Below are 18,444 nucleotides of genomic sequence, written 5' to 3'. Positions count from 1 at the left end.
ATGTTGTATATTCGCAAGTTTTACGTAGTTAAAACCATATATATATATCTATCTATATTCACAGGTGGGACATAGGGACACAACTACAATGGCGCGTAACTATTATGGCGCGTAACGACTTACGCGCGCGGGGGGGCTTGGGGGGGGCGCGAAGCGCCCCCACCAACTAGGTGTTGGGGTGGCGCTCAAACTACGTAAAACTTGCGAATATACAACATTCTTGGCTTTCCCATTGTCTGTGCATATACAAAGCCTTATATACTAATAATGACGTCATATGCAAACGCTCTTTTTACAAACAAACAAACATGCATACACACAACTCGTTTTTATATAGATAGAAGATAGATAGATACAATACAAATTAACTGCGTAAAACTTGCGAATATACAACATTCTTCGCTGTCCAATTGTCGCTGCATATAAATAGATTGTCAGGTTTACCGACCCTCGAACATGCAACGTACAATTGTCCATGGGAAAAACAATCAGTATTAAGATCTATACCACATTTTTCTAATGATTGAACTTGAGCTTTGTTAATGGTGATTGCAAATGCTAATCGAATTGGGAATTGCAATCTTTTAAATTGAAAAGGCAGATCCGTTGGAATCATGGGAATGCGAGGAATAAGAACAGCCTCACCCTCAAAAGGCCCTGTCAAGATTGTGGCCTCTATTAGGTTTTCCATTGTTTTTTTTTACGGCAAGTCGCGTGCCATTGCAAAGCTTTGGTGGGTTGATATTTCTTAAAAGTATTATTGGTACGCCTATTTTTAGTTGTAGCACATGTGGTGAAAACCCTGAAAGATCCACGGAATTTAAAAATTCAGATGGATAATTAACCGCTTCATTTGGTTCCAAAACTGTGTCGACTGACTTGTAAAGGACTGCCTGGTCTCGAATCTTGGTCAAAACAATATTGTTGATTTCGTGGACGTCTATATTTTTGGCTGCAAGCATCGCTCTTTCACTTAGCCATTTATTATTTTTATTATTGTTTAGAATATTCGGAAATACTTTTTCAATCAATTCATTTTTGGACGTCACTAAATTACAGAAATCAGCAGGTAGTTGTATACGTCCTGAAATTGAGTCTACTGGGAGCTTTCCGTTTCCAATTGCCAGCAATTGATCTGAAAATGTTTGACCAGAATCATCGTTTTGCAATCGGACACGCATATTTGTAGTTAATTTTAATGTTTTTACGTGTGTCCATAAATTAGAATTTTTCAGGCAAGCATTCATTTCGTCTGCAGGAGTTGATCTAGGTATTATAGGTAATGTTTGCCTGAAATCTCCCGCAAGCAATATTAATGTGCTGCCAAAGGGTTTCGACTTCCGTCGCAAATCTTTCCAGCATTGATCCAGAGCCTCGAGCGATTTTTTGTGTGCCATTGTGCACTCATCCCAAATAATAAGTTTGCACTGCTGCAATACTTTACCCATCCCAGATGATTTGGAAATATTGCACGTGGGAGTTTCTGTAGAATGCAAATTCAGAGGCAATTTCAAAGCGGAATGAGCAGTTCTTCCACCAGGCAGCAATGTTGCGGCTATTCCGGACGACGCAATTGCCAACGCTATATCATTTTTTGATCGAATTGATGCCAGAATCAGTTTTATCACAAACGTTTTACCAGTACCTCCTGGCGCATCCAAAAAGAATATTTCTCCAACGTTGTTATCGACACAATGCATTATCGTATCATAAATGTCTTTTTGTTCCGACGTTAACTTGGAAATGTTATTTTGTACATACGACAATAGATCACTCGTACTGTAACTTTGCTCACGATCCAATTCTACACATGTCGAAACAGCATCGATACGGTTAGGTGAAGGCATTCCCAAATCCTGAAGAGGTTTGTTTGCCATACGTACGCACAAATCTTCTATAATAACTAAAGTGTAGTTATAAATTTCTGATGTAAAATCAAAAGTCATATCTGACGTCTCTAACTGTTTTCGATGGAGTATATCTTCGGACATTTTTGACTTATATTTTTCCCATAACTCTGTAGGAGCTGATGGAGAGCAAGTTGTTAAAATGATGCCAAACAATGCACGAATTTGACTTGGAGTTGACGTTTCGCACGCGTCATTGATGCAGTTATCCCAGTGTTGGTCATTCTCCAATAAATTCAGAGCTTGGCATGCACTACGGTAAGTGTCATGTATAGTACCGTTTACAGTTCTCAAATACTCAAAGGATGTCGGACCGGGTACATTCACCAAAAGCAGGCGTAGAAAGAAGCATTCATGTTGATTGGGGTGAACGGTGTAGAGTCTTCCTATCGTGGTATCTTTGAAGATGGTAGGTTGGCCGTCGACTGACTTACCCTGTTTTCGACGTTCAAATACTTTATTTTTAGTATTCCACGTGTAATACGAAGGTACTTCAGTATACAGCAGTTTTTTGCAAAAGAATCATTTTTGCAAAGCGAAAAGAAACCGGTTAACTTTGTATCCGGTGGATTCAGGGCTCTTTGTTGCACGTTGGTTTCCGAGAAATAAGCACGTTGACCATTCTGTAAATGTACCGCTAAGTGAACAACAGCTGGACTACGTTCATGTATCAGAAATGAAAGAATTCGCCAAACAGCTTCATTACTGCTTATGTATCTTCCAGCCTGATATGGTACGATTTCGTCGATATCTTTGATTTCGGGCTGCATGCCAAAAACTGCCATGTCACTGCCTTTGTCGACGTATTTACATATGTATTTGATTGCCTTTACGGAGTTACAGTATTCAACGTTTATGTGTGCATTAAATGTTTTTGATAATAATGGGGAATATGGAACAACCCACTGGTTATCTGCTTCGATGGTGGTACCGTTACGCTTCTTTATTATTGCTGTTTTACCGCCATCTTCAGTAGATCTTCTTCTATATTGTGGGTAACCATCATTGCCAGTAATTGTGTTGGATACTAAAAGTCGAGGATATTGCTTTGTGCACCTTCCTTTGGCCATGCATGGTGAATTTTCGTTCAGTGCACCGCAAGGTCCATGTATCATATTTTTTACAATAATATCATGTAACCCCTTATCGACATTTTCATCAGGTATTTCAGCGGAAATCACATCATCAATTTCGTTCGAAGTAATTTTTTTATGTAGCCAGATTAGTATATGTGCGTGTGGCAAACCTCGTTTTTGCCATTCCACTGAGTACATCCAGCATCGCACTGACCCAAACACTTCAAAATTTACTATGTAGTTTATCAGTGATTTCAACTTTTGCCGGAAGACACGGGCCGTAATGTCATGTCTATGAACCGCCGATTGTCCTTGAAGTAGAAGCTGCAGTATCTCGTCCCAAGATTGATTACATGTAAATGTAATAAATAAATCTGGACGACCATAGAGGAGAACATACGCAATAGCATCTTGAGCATATTCATGCATATGACGGGGACTGCCAGCATATGACGAAGGTAAAATTGTTAATCTTCCAACGTTTGTGGTGTTACCGTCATTTATAACTGCATCTCGCAAATAAATGTATTGTTCAGAGCGGAGCTTGGTATGATTCAGGCGGATATATAGCAAACGTTCTGATTCAATTTTAGCATACATATCAACGACGAATTGGTGAAACAATTGACGGCATTTTAAAATATAATTTTCTTCATCCTGCCGAATCATTAGTCTATAGGAATAATAATGCATTGCACTGCATTTCTTATTCATTTCTTTGTTAGTGGCTTGATTCATCAATTTAATATTAAAGTGATAGCCGTCGGCTCCATCCCAAAAAATGATAGGATATTGTAGGGCATCGTAGCGTCGATGAGTTTCAGCAATTCTTAACAACTGAGCGTTTCGCTTATGAAGAATAATATGTCGAGGTAAAAACTGATCACCGACCATAACGATTGCCACTTCGTCGATAGTTGGAGCATTGTATCTACGCACATGTTGGCCAGGAGGCGTTTTGTCAGCGGAAATAACAATTTTATGCGTATCATTAGGCATCAAATCGATGGCTGTTTTGAACAGACGCACTAAATTATTATTTTCGTGGAAAAGATGTTGCAATTGGGAAACGATTGTCCTTTCAACGTTGGGAGAAATTTCGCAACGTGCATTCAATTCAGAATTTCTATCACTGATGAAGTACAATTGTAAAAATTTATGATTCTCGCCTGAGAATGGTAGAAGGGACCCTGCTCTATGATAAATTTGCCCTTTTACTTTGAAAGTAGACATAAATTGATCTGGATTTTCGATTTGGGCTCCAAACGACGTCATTTGGAAACATGAGTTATATTTTCTGATTTGTGACAAAAAACGCTTAGATTCTGACGTAGTTCCAGTAAGGAAAGTCTTCAATGGCTCTGGTGGTGTAGCCAATAGAGGATGTTTAGCTTTTCCTGAGGCGCAACACATGCCGATTGTTTCACCATTGAATTTCTAGGCCTTGCAATAGGGACAAATTTTAGACATAGTCCCGATTTGAACACATCTACTCAAGCTATAATCATCGACTGGGCTGTACCTGAATGCCAGGCGATAATTTTCAGGTTGCTCTGATTCCTCGGCACGCTTTCTTTTCTTACTTTCTCTATCAGCAGCAAGCCTGATCTCTTGCTGTTCTTGTGATTCCTCGGCACGCCTTCTTTTTTCACTTTCTCTTTTAGCAGCAAGTCTGGTTTCATGTTGCTCTGGTAGTTCCTCGGCATGCCTTCTTTTTTTACTTTCTCTTTTAGCAGCAAGTCTGGTTTCATGTTGCTCTGGTAGTTCCTCGGCACGCCTTCTTTTTTCACTTTCTCTTTTAGCAGCAAGTCTGGTTTCGCGTTGCTCTGGTAGTTCCTCGGCACGCTTTCTGTTCTTTCTTTCTCTATCAGCCTCAAGCCTGTTTCCTTGCTGTTCTTTTGATTCCTCGGCATGCTTTCTTTTCTTATTTTCTCTATCAGCCTCAAGCCTGTTTCCTTGCTGTTCTTTTGATTCCTCGGCACGCTTTCTTTTCTTACTTTCTCTATCAGCAGCAAGTTTTTTGGCATAGACTCTTTGAGCATCTTCCTCGGCTGTTGCCATTGTAAGTTCATCAGTCATTTTACAGTTAAACATTAATAGATTTCTACGTGAAGGCATGTCTTAAATATCTTTAATGACGTCACCGTCATAACAAAAATGACGACAACTAACTTCATGACGTCAGTCAACACACAAACATGACGTCACCCGACAGACAGACCCACACATCCACAGACAACTTATTTTTATATATATATAGATGTATATATATATATATATATATATATATATACTAGTAAAAGCTTGAATGTTTTGGTTCCACCACTGGAAGCAAAATGATATGAAATAGGCAAAGGGAAATGAAAATATATACAAACGAGTAAAACTTTTAATTAAGCTGGTGATAAAACATATACTGGTAAAAGCTTAAACATTTTGGGTCCACGACTGGATGTAAAATGAAATGAAATGATTTAAATGAAATGAAAATGGATGAAAATAGGTAAAACTTTTAATTAAGAAACTCATCCACGATTTATCAATGGAATAGAAAGCAAAAGTCAAAATTTTTCACATAAAATGGAAAGAATAAGGAATGTTTTGATTTTGTATAATCTTAAAAGGATTTTAAACTGGGGCTATCGTTTTAAACATTTTTATATGTATATGTATATTATAGCTTTTTAAATTCGATGTTAATTACTTTTTTTTAAAGTAATTTTAGGACTTTCTCGGAAACTCAAGGATTCTATAGAACCCATATTGGTTAGATTACTTTTCAAACTGTTGAAATCAATAAAAAAAATATATATGAAACGGAAAAAAAGTATTGAATAAGCAGGGAACACTTGCGAAGTTTCATTAAAAAACAGATTCTTCTCATAAGTAATAATAATAATTGTATTGTAAAGGTATTGTATTGTATTTTCTTTATAGAAAAATTTCACAATAACAGAATATAAATATTATTCAAAAATGAAGAAAAAACAAAATTAAGAAACGGTAAACAGAAAATTTTGCTGAAAAATGAAGAAGGAAAAAAATATGAAAATTTTAGCGTATATCATGTAATGCGACAATTTTATTAAATTGAATGAAAAGTAGACAAATGTGGCAATATAATTTGGTAACGTAGAAGTTAAGACAAATATAAGTAGTTTTCTGCTACTCAGCTTGGATAAACGCCCTTATATTTGAATTTTATTTTATCTATATATTGCAGATAATTTATTCCAAAATTTCAAAAATTAGGACTGTCTCTTAGTCTTTGAAGGTGTTTGTATCTTTCATTTAATAGTAACAATAACAATACCAATAATAGTAATAATAAGTCGTTACCTACTAACAACTAAGGATTACACTACCCGTAACAGTGGCACAGTGACAACTAACAGTAACAACAACAATTTCATACCCTCTGGTCTATCAGTCCTTCGCTATACCGTCGGGTTTCTTCTTTTTCGGTAGTTAAGAAGCTGGTTACCCCATGAAAGTGTTGATAGTAAAAATAACAGTATTGATAATAATAGCAATGACAATAAGCTGTTACTTACTAAAAACCAACAATAACAGTTACACAGTAATAAGCAACAGTAACAGCAACAATAACATACCCCTCTGATCTACCAATCCTTCGCTATACCGTTGTATTTCTTCTTTTCGGTGGTTAAGAAGCTGGTTGCCCCATGAAGATATTTGTATCTTTCAATTAATAGTAACAATAACAGTATCAATAACAATGACAATAAGTTGTTACTTAATAACAACTAACAGTAACACTACCAGTAACAGCAACAATTACTTACCCCTCTGGTCCCCCAATCCTTCTCCATACCGTCAGTTGTCGTCTCTTTCGGTGGTTAAGAAGCTGGTTATCCCAAGAAACTATTTATATTTTTCAATTACTAGTAACAATAACAGTATCAATAACAACAACAACTGACAGTAACACTACCAGTAACAGTGACACATTAACAAGTATCAGCAACAATAATATACCCTCTGGTCTACCAATCCTTCTATTTACCGTCGGGTTTCTTCTTTTCGATGGTTAAGAAGCTGGTTACCCCATGAAAGTGTTTTAATCTTTCAATTAATAGTAACAATAACAGTATTAATAACAATAACAATGACAATTAGTTGCTACTTGCTAACAACTACCGGTAACAATAACACAATAATAAGTAACAGTAAAAGCAACAGTAAAACCAACAGTATCATACCCCTCTGGTCTACCAATCCTTCTCTATACCATCCGGTTTCTTTTTTTTGGTGGTTGAGAAGCTGGTTACCACATAAAAGTGTTTTTATCTTTCAATTAATAGTAACAATAACAGTATCAATAACAATAACAATGACAATAAGTTGTTACTTAATAACAACTAATAAACTAAAAATTTGGACTGTCTCTTAGTCTTTGAAGGTGTTTGTATCTTTCATTTAATAGTAACAATAACAATACCAATAATAGTAATAATAAGTCGTTACTTACTAACAACTAAGGATTACACTACCCGTAACAGTGGCACAGTGACAACTAACAGTAACAACAACAATTTCATACCCCTCTGGTCTATCAGTCCTTCGCTATACCGTCGGGTTTCTTCTTTTTCGGTAGTTAAGAAGCTGGTTACCCCATGAAAGTATTGACAGTAACACAACTGACAGTAACACTACCAGTAACAATAACACAGTAATAAGTAACAGCAACAGTATCATACCCCTCGGGCCTACCAATCCTTCTCTATACCGTCGGGTTTCTTCTTTTCGTTGGTTAAGAAGGTGGTTATCCAATGAAAGTGTTCGTATCTTTCAATCAAGAGTATCAATAACAATGACAATATGTTGTTACATGCTAACAACTACCGGTAACAATAACACAATAATAAGTAACAGTAAAAGCAACAGTAAAACCAACAGTATCATACCCCTCTGGTCTACCAATCCTTCTCTATACCATCCGGTTTCTTTTTTTGGTGGTTAAGAAGCTGGTTACCACATGAAAGTGTTTTTATCTTTCAATTAAATGTAGTAATAACAGTATTGATAACAATGACAATAAGTTGTTACTTGCTAACAACCAACAGTAACAGCAACAACAACATACCCCCCTGGTTCATCAATCCTTCTCTATACCGTCGGGTTTCTTCTTTTCGGTAGTTAAGAAGCTGGTTACCCCATGAATGTGTTGGTATCTTTCGATTAATAGTAACAATATCAGTGTTAATAACAATAACAGTAAGTTGTTACTTGCTAACAACTAACAGTAACACTGCCAATAACAATAACACAGTAATAAGTAACAGCAACAACAACATACCCCGTTGTTCTACCAATCCTTCTTTATACTGTCGGGTTTCTTCTTTTCGACGGTTAAGAAGCTGGTTACCCCATGAAAGTGCTTGTATCTTTCAATTAATAGAAACAATAACAGTGTTAATAAAGATTGCAATGACAGTAAGTTGTTACTTGCTAACAACTAGCAGTAAGACTACCAGTAACAATAACACAGTAATAAGTAACTGTAACAGGAACAATTACATACCCCCCTGGTTCATCAATCCTTCTCTATACCGTCGGATTTCTTCTCTTTGGTGGTTAAGAGGCTGGTTACCCTGTGAATGTATTTGTATCTTTCAATTAATAGTAACAATAAAAGTATCAATAACTATAATAATGACAATTAGTTGCTACTTGCTAACAACTAACAGTAACGATAACACAGTAGTAAATAAGAGTAACAGCAGCAATAACATACCCCCTGGTTCATCAATCCTTCTCTATACCGTCAGGTTTCTTCTTTTTGCTGGTTAAGAGGCTGGTTACCCTATGAATGTATTTGTATCTTTCAATTAATAGTAACAATAACAGTATCAATAACTATAATAATGACAATTAGTTGCTACTTGCTAACAACTAACAGTAACGATAACACAATAGTAAATAAGAGTAACAGCAGCAATAACATACCCCCTGGTTCATCAATCCTTCTCTATACCGTCAGGTTTCTTCTTTTTGCTGGTTAAAAGGCTGGTTACCCTATGAATGTATTTGTATCTTTCAATTAATAGTAACAATAACAGTATCAATAACTATAATAATGACAATTAGTTACTACTTGCTAACAACTAACAGTAACAATAACACACTAGTAAATAAGAGTAACAGCAGCAATAACATACCCCCTGGCTCATCAATCCTTCTCTATACCGTTGGGTCTCTTCTTTTTGCTGATCTAACAATCCTTCTCTGTACTATTGGGTTTTTTCTTTTTCAGTGGTTAAGATTAACTATTAGCAAAACACCAAATTCTTTCCAGATTCACGACGTCGCTGATTGTAAAAAGAAGATTATTTTTGGTTATTTAAAGACTGTAACCAAGTGAGGCAGATATAACAGAAAATCTTTGGCTTATTTAGTTTATAGCTTATGTTTGGATTATACTCAGTTTTAATTGACCGTTCTTTCGGGAATTTATCCTATTCTTCATGACAAACATATCCGACCAATTCGATAATATTGTTTCAGTTTTTCCGTTTTATTATATATGCCTCCTAAAAACATAATATCTGTTTAGGGATTCCTCAATATCGGTTCAAAACATTTCGAAACTACCCCATAGTACCTATAAGTATATGACCACCCATAGTGCATTTACCTTTTTTTCCTTTTTGAAACTGTTTGTTTCATTTCTTTTTGTTGCACCGCTTTTGTTTTCTTCTGACGGGTTATAAATAAGTTATTATTATATGTTATATATTATCATTTTAGTAAGCTGAATAGTAAAAAAAGACAAAGGCGACTATACACATTGACGAAGTTGACGCTAAGACAAGTATAAGTATTTCTTTGCTAAACAGCTGGAATAATCGACCTTATGTTTCAACGTATCATTATTTATAACAGTTTACGTATTATAGATAATGTTTCAATAATATTGTGTAGACACTATCCCATTAAATCCGAAAATGAGCAAAAATAGTTTTCTAAATGGATGAAAAAGATATTTTTATCGTTTCAACTATAGAGTGAGGGGGTTTGCACTGTGTGGTATATATTGTTTTTATTGGAAATCTTACTGATGATAAATCTTTACAGCCCTCTCTGAACTCTATGCCCTTGGTTATTAGCCCTTCTTCAGCAAGTATTAAATTTGAAGACGTTGACTTTGAGTATGTTAAAGGAAAAACTATTCTGGATAAATTGTCCTTCGATGTGGAGCCCGGGAAAAAGGTAATTTTACTTTTTTTTTACTTGTATATGCTTTCTCTCATCAATTGTGGCGAGGAACTGATAATTGAGATAGAAGAATATACTCATGGAGCAATCAGTGAAAAGGCTGACACATATTTAAAAGGCTTAGAATAATATTAAAATTATGTAAACTAAATTTACTCGAGTTTACTAAATATATTACTGAAAAGATTCTATCCAGAAAATTTTATTTATTAGAATAGAAAATAATTTCATTGGTCAATAGTCAATATCTATTGTTTTGTTATGTCTATTTCAATTATAAAAGACAATTATGAGAAACACGAAAAAAATAAAAAAAACAACTGATAAATCAAACGAACAAATCTAACGTCTTAAAAATATATTAGCAAATCCATTTTTAATATTCGTTTGTTGCTTAATATAATCTCTTTGCTATAGGTTAACGAATACTAAATTATTTATGCGAAGTCAAAATTGACCATTTACATAAAAAAAATGGTTTTTAGTAAAAATAAAAGTGAAAGGTTAAAATTTCACGCTAAAGGCCCCACAATGCCTTCGTAAATTAGAAGTAATTTTTTTTTTATGGTTGTCTTGGCCGAATCAGAGTTTTTTTTTTTTTTTTTTTTTTTTTTTTTTTTTTTTTTTTTTTTTTTTTTTTTTTTTTTTTTTTTTTTGAAGAAAAGATAATTCTATTTGCCTTCTTTATGGAAATCGTTTAAATTCTTTAGTTTCATCGCTGCATAATTCTATATAATTCATGTGTCTAGAATCATCTATGCCTTTTTCTAGTCCTTTTTTTTCGATAATGTTTAGTGTGTGCCCTCCTAGTCGAGTGTTTTGCAAACTAGGCTTGAAATCCCTGACTTGAGAACAGGGGTTCGAGTCCTAGTGTCTCTGGTTATTTGGTTTAGAAAGGGGGTCATTGCCGTGACTCTGTAAGCTCAGCCAGAGTCGACCCAGCACTTAATGGGTACCTGGATAAATCCGGGGAAGGTAAACAGGAAGGATGTGCAAAAATGTAGGATTGCTGGCCCGCAACCCCCAATTGACCCCTATATGACCTTGCTGAAAGGTCATGAAACAGGGATTAGAGCCAACGGTAGGGAGCTTAAATTCCAGTTTGGATAATTTCAAAAACCACGCTGCCTTTCCATGACGATAAATAAGAGTTCAAATCGGGATAAAATCCTTTTAATAGCCAGTGATAGATTCCACCAAAGAAAATACAATAGATTTTTGTCACTTATGCTGTGACCGTCGTCTGCATATTTATTACTACTGATGACGGTCACTGCATATGTGACCCCAATATCTAGTATTTTTGTTTGTGGAGTTCATCACTGTCTATTAAAAGAATTGTATCCCTATTTGAACTTTTTTTTTAATTCGAGTGCCGTATTATTTTGTGTGTGTGTTTGTATTCATGTGTGTAAGCGTATGTGCTTTATTCTTATAGTATTACGTTGTCTGATCTATGCTGTATGTGCTAGAAAGGAAGTCATGTTTTTCCGATTTCTAGTACATTTAGCATCGGTTCTTAGGACATGTCTGTGTAACTGTAACTAGACCTCCTTTGCCGACGGCGTGGAATTTTGCAGCAAATCTGAATCATTGGCAACATTTGTGGGGAATTAAATTTTGGTCTGTCTTTTGGAGAAAAAAAAAACTTAAAAGTTGTACGTGGTGTTCGACATTTGGACCGTCCAACCTGCTCCAAAAACAGGGTGGAGGCAATGGGCATCCACAATAAAAAACGCTCGAAAGTACGGCGTTCTTTTGCATTTGATAAATGTTTGGAAGAATAGGAAATTAAGTCTTAGAACTAAGATTAGAATGTAACAGCCATAGTAATGACAGCTGTTAAGTATGGCTCTGAAATGTGGAGCTTCAAAAAGTTGATGATGATGGGTTAGGTCTTCCCAGGGAAATTGTTTAAGGGTAGTTTTTTTTTGTCATTTGAGTGACTGGAAATCAAACAATAAGCTATATGAGAATTTTATGGTTCAAATCTACGCTTTATGTCTATAATAAAAGAAAGATTTAAAAAGGTTAAGTCGCATCTTGTATATTAATGATGACAGGCTCCTGAAAGTTTCGCTTATTTTGAAGTTTGATTAAAAGAAAATCAGGATAACATCCAGGGGGGTTGAATGGGTGTCATAAGGAAAAATGCAAAGGGATTGTGAATGTCGTGAGAAGGAGTAAAGAGTCGAGCATATGGAGGAACGGTAAGGAGAAGAGAAGAAGTAAGGAGCAAAGAGTGGTGTAGAGGAAAGGTGTTTTGTGCCTGGTTCAGACGGCCTCGTGCTGAAATGAGTTGTTCTAGTGAGCTGAAGGAAGCGCTAAAGTCAGCTATTTTAATTTTAGCATCACAACGTAAGAAGTTTCCAAACTTCCCTTTAACTCAACTCAACTCCAATGATTTATTGTCAAACGCCCTATGCGGTCATGCCAATCAATGGCAATTCTTGTTGTAGGCAGCACAATAGCGCTGCCTAAGTAAAGAGTGATGTGGAACGAGTACTTTGTATCGAAGGAGTTGTCGTAGAAACTTGGAAAAGAGCTCATTTGATTGGAAATCGGAAGGGCTAGTGTCCTTTTTCATAGTTGAAAATGATTGAAGGGCAACTAACACCCCTCCCAAGTCTACCATTTAACCAAATACATTCAATTGAATTTTTGAGAGAGCCATTTTGTTCAATGTAGTTGAAAGGTCCGGAATGATGCCTTTGAGTATGACACCCCCCCCCCATACACACACACCTCGTATTTTCCTGAAATGTATCTGATAAAAATTATGTACGGCCATTTGTTGTCGTAGAAAATTCATAAAAGGCTCATACGATTGGAAGTTGAAAGGACTAATGCCCTTTTTAATGGTAACAAGTAATTGGAGGGCAACTAACCTTCCTTTCGTGCCCACCATTTCCCCAAGCATATCCAATCAAAATTTTGAGGTAGTCATTTTGTTCAACTTAGTGGTAAGGTCGGAAATTATGTATTTAAGGATGAACCCCCCCCCCCCCCCCTACAGCCCTCAGGGCAAGGGTTATAAGCTGTGCCCTGGGAACATAAAATGTTTATATAGAAAGAATGAGTGTATAAACTTCGTAGGGGGCTCATTGGGTTGCTAGTTTGAAGTTTTAGTGCCCTTTTTGAGATTCAAGGTGATGGGAGAGTGGACCTCCCCCCCCCACATACACACAACTAGCATTTTCCTGAAATGCATCTGATGGAAATTTGAAATTGCCATTTGTTGTCGTAAAACTTCGAAAAAGGCTCATTTGATTGGAAATTGAAAGGGCTAGTGCCTTCTAATAGTCGGAAGTGACTGGAGTCCAACTAATCCCCCTCCCATGCTCACCATTTCCCCAAACACATCCAATCAAAATTTTGATACAGCCATTTTGTTCAACATAACTGAAAGGTCTGGAAATTATGTGTTTGAGGATGACAACCCCTCAGGGCAAGGGTTGTAAGTTATGCCCTTGGTGCATATAAGGCATATATATATATATATATATATATATATATATATATATATATATATATATATATATATATATATATATATATATATATATATATATATATATATATATATATATATATATATATATATATATATATATATATATATATATATCAGTTGTCTGTGGATGTGTGGGTCTGTCTGTCGGGTGACGTCATGTTTGTGTGTTGACTGACGTCATGTTTTCGACTGACGAAATTACAGACCGGGACATCGGGACACAAGTGACGACCGGGACATCGGCACATAGGGAATATAAATGACGACACTCAAAGGGAATGCGACCGGGACACAGGGAATGTTCGATTAGCAATCACCATCAACAAAGCACCAGGACACAAATGGCGACCGGGACACAGGGAGTATAAATGACGACCAGGACATAAGTAAATAAAACTAAAAAAAGGTAAAAACTACAAAAAAACCAAAAAGAAAAAAACTAAAAAAGCTACAAAACTAAAAAATAAAAAAAAAATGAAAAATAAAGGAGAAAAACAAAACTAAAAAAACGAATGTATATACAGACCGGGACACCGGGATACAAATGACGACCGGGACACAGGGAATATAAATGACGACCGGGACACAGGGACACAACTACAACGGGGACGCCGGGGGGCACAGGGGGATATATAAATGACGACGGGGACACAGGGAATGTTCGATTAGCAATCATCATCAACAAAGCTCAAGGGCAATCATTAGAATCATGAGGTATAACTAAAAAAAATAAAAAAAAGGTAAAAAACTAAAAACTAAAAAAAAGACCAATTCAAAAACGAATGTATATACAGACCGGGACACCGGGACACACATGACGACCGGGACACAAGGAATATAAATGACGCCCGGGACACTCAAAGAGAAATCACAGACTGGGACACCGGGACACAAATGACGACCGGGACACAGAGAATATAAATGACGACCGGGACACAGGGACACAACTACAAAGGGGACGCCGGGGGGCACAGGGGCGAAAATGATTGGAAGGCAACTAAACCCTCCTTCCACGCTCACTATTTCCCTAATAATATCAAATCAAAAATTTTGAGAAAGCCATCTTGTTCAATGTAGTTGAAAGGTCCGTAAATTATTTTATTGAAGGATGACAACCCCTCTACAGTCCTCAGGGCAAGGGTTGTAAGTTATGCCCTTGGGGTATAAAAGTTCTTTATAGAAAGGGGGATTGTATAACCTTCGGAGGGGGCTCATTGGATGGTTAATAAGAAGTTTTAGTACCCTTTTTACCCCCCTTCATCTCGTATTTTCCTGAAATGCTTCTGATAGAAATTTTGGAGATGACCATTTGTTATCGTAGGAACTTCAGAAAATGCTTATTGATTGGAAATTGAAAGGGCTAGTGCCCTCTGTAATAGTCGAAAGTGGTTTAAGGGCAACTAACTCCCCTTCCACGTCCTCTGTTTCCCCAAACACATCGAAACAAAATTTTAAGATAGCCATTGTGTTTAAAATAATTGAAAGGTCTGGAAATTATGCCCTTGAGGATGAGAACCCCCCGGGCCCCTCAGGGCAAGGGTTGTAAGTTATGCCCTGGGGGCATATAAAGTATATATAGAAAGGGTGGTCCTTTAAGCTCCTGATAGGGCTCATTGTATTAGAAATCAAATGTTCTAGTTCCTTTTTTATGAGTCAAAGTGATCGGGGGCGGCCCTCCCCCTACGTCTTATTTTCCATAAAAGTATCCAATAAATTTTTAGGTAGTCATTTGTTCAAAAATCGTTCAGAGATCATATATTAAGTCTTTTGGGGTGGATAGATACCCCCAGAGGCAGGTGGTAAGGGTTAGTTATCCCTCAAGGGCTTGTCAGGTTTTTATTGAAGGGGTGGTTCTTTGAATTTTAGAAGAGGTTCATTTAATTTGAGATGTATAGTTCTAGTTCCCTTTAAGAGTCAAACATGACAGAGAACAACTAGCTCCCCTCCTTGACGTCTTCTTTTTTCAAAACACTTTCAGTTGAAATTGTGAGACAGCCATTTTGTTACCAATACTCCAAAAATCATTTACAAATGTCTTTAGGGTGGTCATCATTCCCCAGAACCCGTGGGCAAGGGTTGCTATTTATGCCCCGGAGCATATAAGGTTTTTTGGGGAACGGGCGGTTGTATAAGCTTTGGATCGGATGGAGCTCATTGGATTACAAGTCCGAAAATCTTGATGATTCATAAGATATGGAGCTGAAGCAAAGGCTTTTTCAAGAAATGCTATCTAGCGTCTCATGGGAAAACAAGCTAGTATTGCTAGCCTCCAGTATAAAGGCCGCACCACAAAGGGTTGAATATTAAATTGGTACAGCACAAGTATTATTTTAAGGTTTATAGTTACTATATGGGCTATTATGGTATTTTAAGTTTTTTTGCAAGTCTTTGGTATGCTTTCTTTCTTTTTTTCTTTTTTTTCTTTTTTTTTTTTTTAGATCTAAGAAGGCTTTGAAATTCCGCAGAAATCAGCGAAAATATAGAAATGTTCCTATTTTACTAAAGAGGTTCAGATCATCCTCTAAGACAGTGTGTTAGCATTATTATATATCTGGCTCGTTGAATGGATAGATCTCAAGCTGAAGAAGCAAAAAATAGAACTGTCTTGTCCCTTCGGTGGACGCTACAGCTGTAGCCTTGTCGCAAAATAGTGTGTTTCAGAGGGATCATAAACCCTAAGTACTTTATAATTTTCAGAATAGAATTTGACAACTTTTCCTTTCCTTACTTATTAAATTTCTTATCTTCAAGGTTTACCAAAGAAGGCTGTTTTCATCTTATCGTTTCGAAATTCGAAGATTTTACTTTTTTTACTTTGTTCAATATTCCAATATTTTATTTCAATATTTTTTTTCAACTTTAAATATCCAATATCTTATGATATGGATTTTAGGAATGTTGTTGTTCTTTTTAATTCATTATCTTTGTTCCATCTTCTCGAATTTTCGTAAAATGCCCTGTTCTACCGCTCGCTTTTAGAGTACCAAGGACATCAAAATGAAAGCGTCTTCACCTCCACCCCTCTAGCTCTATCTTTGGTGTATGTATACCTTAAAATCGGGATTTTCTACGATTTGGTTGTTTTACAATGATTAAGATTTTTTTGTTGCGAAAATTTTCCCCTTTTCTGCCACACTGAATCGTAGAAGGAAACAAGCAAAAACTTTTCTTGCTTAGAAACAAGCCTAACCAGACGGTTATAACACCCAGTTTATCTTCATCTGATCGTCCAGTAGAACAACATTCTAGCAGTAAAAACTCCAGCAGTACAAACTTCTGGCAGCTGACACCTGGCCCTCTATGGTCCGACCTCCCCCTGTCCTCAGAAAATTATTAACGATATTTTTTCCCGGAACTCTCTTGATCTGGTAGTACAAACGTTATGTTCAGTAGGGCTAATGAACAAATATAGGGTAGTGGGAAAATGTAAAAATTAAGTAATAAAAGTGATATTGTTTAAATCAGAAGAAAAGAAAGATTCTACTGATATGCCAATAGTCAACTAAAGGGACAAACATAATAGGATGGGATAGCCAAATTGGGTTTTCTAATAGATGTTTTATTGATAAGTGAATTAATTAATAATTTGAAGTGTTCAATCTAGAATAATTTCAATTGTATCCAAATTAATTCATAGCTTAGATTTATGTCAGTGTTGGTCTTCTGTATAAATTTTTAGAGCTCCATGTTAATATATTTTCTGCTGAGTTTTCGCCCATGTTTCTTATTTTCAAATTTGGTGCCCGCTAAGTGTAAAACAACATAATTGGATATGAGAGTCATTTTCATTGAACATTGAGCTCCCGGGCTGTCCTAATTTTCAAAGACATGTGTAACTTTCCACTTAACCAATTTAGAAAATTATATTTTATTTATTTTTTTTTTTTTTTTGGTAAATTGAAGTACAAACTGCCCTTTAAAAAATAATACTTAATTCGTCCATCCTAAGGGTATATATCTAAAAAGAGAGGGGGGGCGTAAAAACAGCGTTTTATGCAGAAGTCTTTGCTGTAGCATAATTTCAGGGTATTGAGACTTTTGGATGGATCCATATAACTCTAGATGAAGTCTTCAAATGTGATTTTCTCAATCTTAAACTCCTGTTATTTATCAGTGCTTTTCATATGATGAGTATCTAATCAACTTTTTAATCAATTCCTGTTACCTTTTATTGTTGACAATCAACATCAATTCAAGGTGAGCCAATACCAGTGTTTTGGAAAATTTCTGCTAAAGACTGATCCTTACTCACAGAGATGATAGAACCAAGGTTTAGAAGACATTTTGAGGATTCAACCTGACTATACAAACTACATTTTGCCATATACCCGATTTTATACATACATAAACTCGATTCTATTATCCCTGTGAATAGGGATCAGTCTTTAGCAGAAATTTGCATAATGCATATGGAGGGTTGTACATAGTAGGTTTGGAGGGGGGATGGTGTTAAAGTAATCAGAATGTGTTACTACTGATTTAAAGCAAAAAAGGAGGGCTGATCACTTAGAAGAAATGATCCATTATTGTATTTCCTAACTCAAGCCATTTAGTTTAAATAAAATTGAATGATGGTTATCCTTTGCAAGTTCTGTATTTTATATCTAGATTTGAAATATTGACATATTGAAGACTAAAAAAGTGGTTAGACCTGCAAACCCCTGAGTGGCTGAGGCTCAAGGTCGATTTCGGTGTTGCCTTTTTTCAA

General features: G+C 36.0%; 1 protein-coding gene across 2 annotated transcripts in view; it reads left to right on the top strand.

The window, feature by feature from the left end:
* LOC136043832 (iron-sulfur clusters transporter ABCB7, mitochondrial-like) overlaps positions 1-18,444 on the top strand; it is a 96,793-nt gene that overhangs the window by 68,026 nt on the left and 10,323 nt on the right. For both annotated transcript variants that reach the window (XM_065728766.1, XM_065728767.1), the window contains exon 7: positions 10,082-10,216. In XM_065728766.1, the coding sequence (XP_065584838.1) occupies positions 10,082-10,216 (135 nt within the window). The remainder of the gene's footprint in view (positions 1-10,081; positions 10,217-18,444) is intronic.

Source organism: Artemia franciscana, chromosome 2, assembly GCF_032884065.1.
Source record: "Artemia franciscana chromosome 2, ASM3288406v1, whole genome shotgun sequence".
In the NCBI taxonomy this organism is placed as follows: domain Eukaryota; kingdom Metazoa; phylum Arthropoda; class Branchiopoda; order Anostraca; family Artemiidae; genus Artemia; species Artemia franciscana.
The sequence above is the reverse complement of the archived record's forward strand: the minus strand, read 5'-3'. Positions and strand labels throughout refer to the sequence as shown.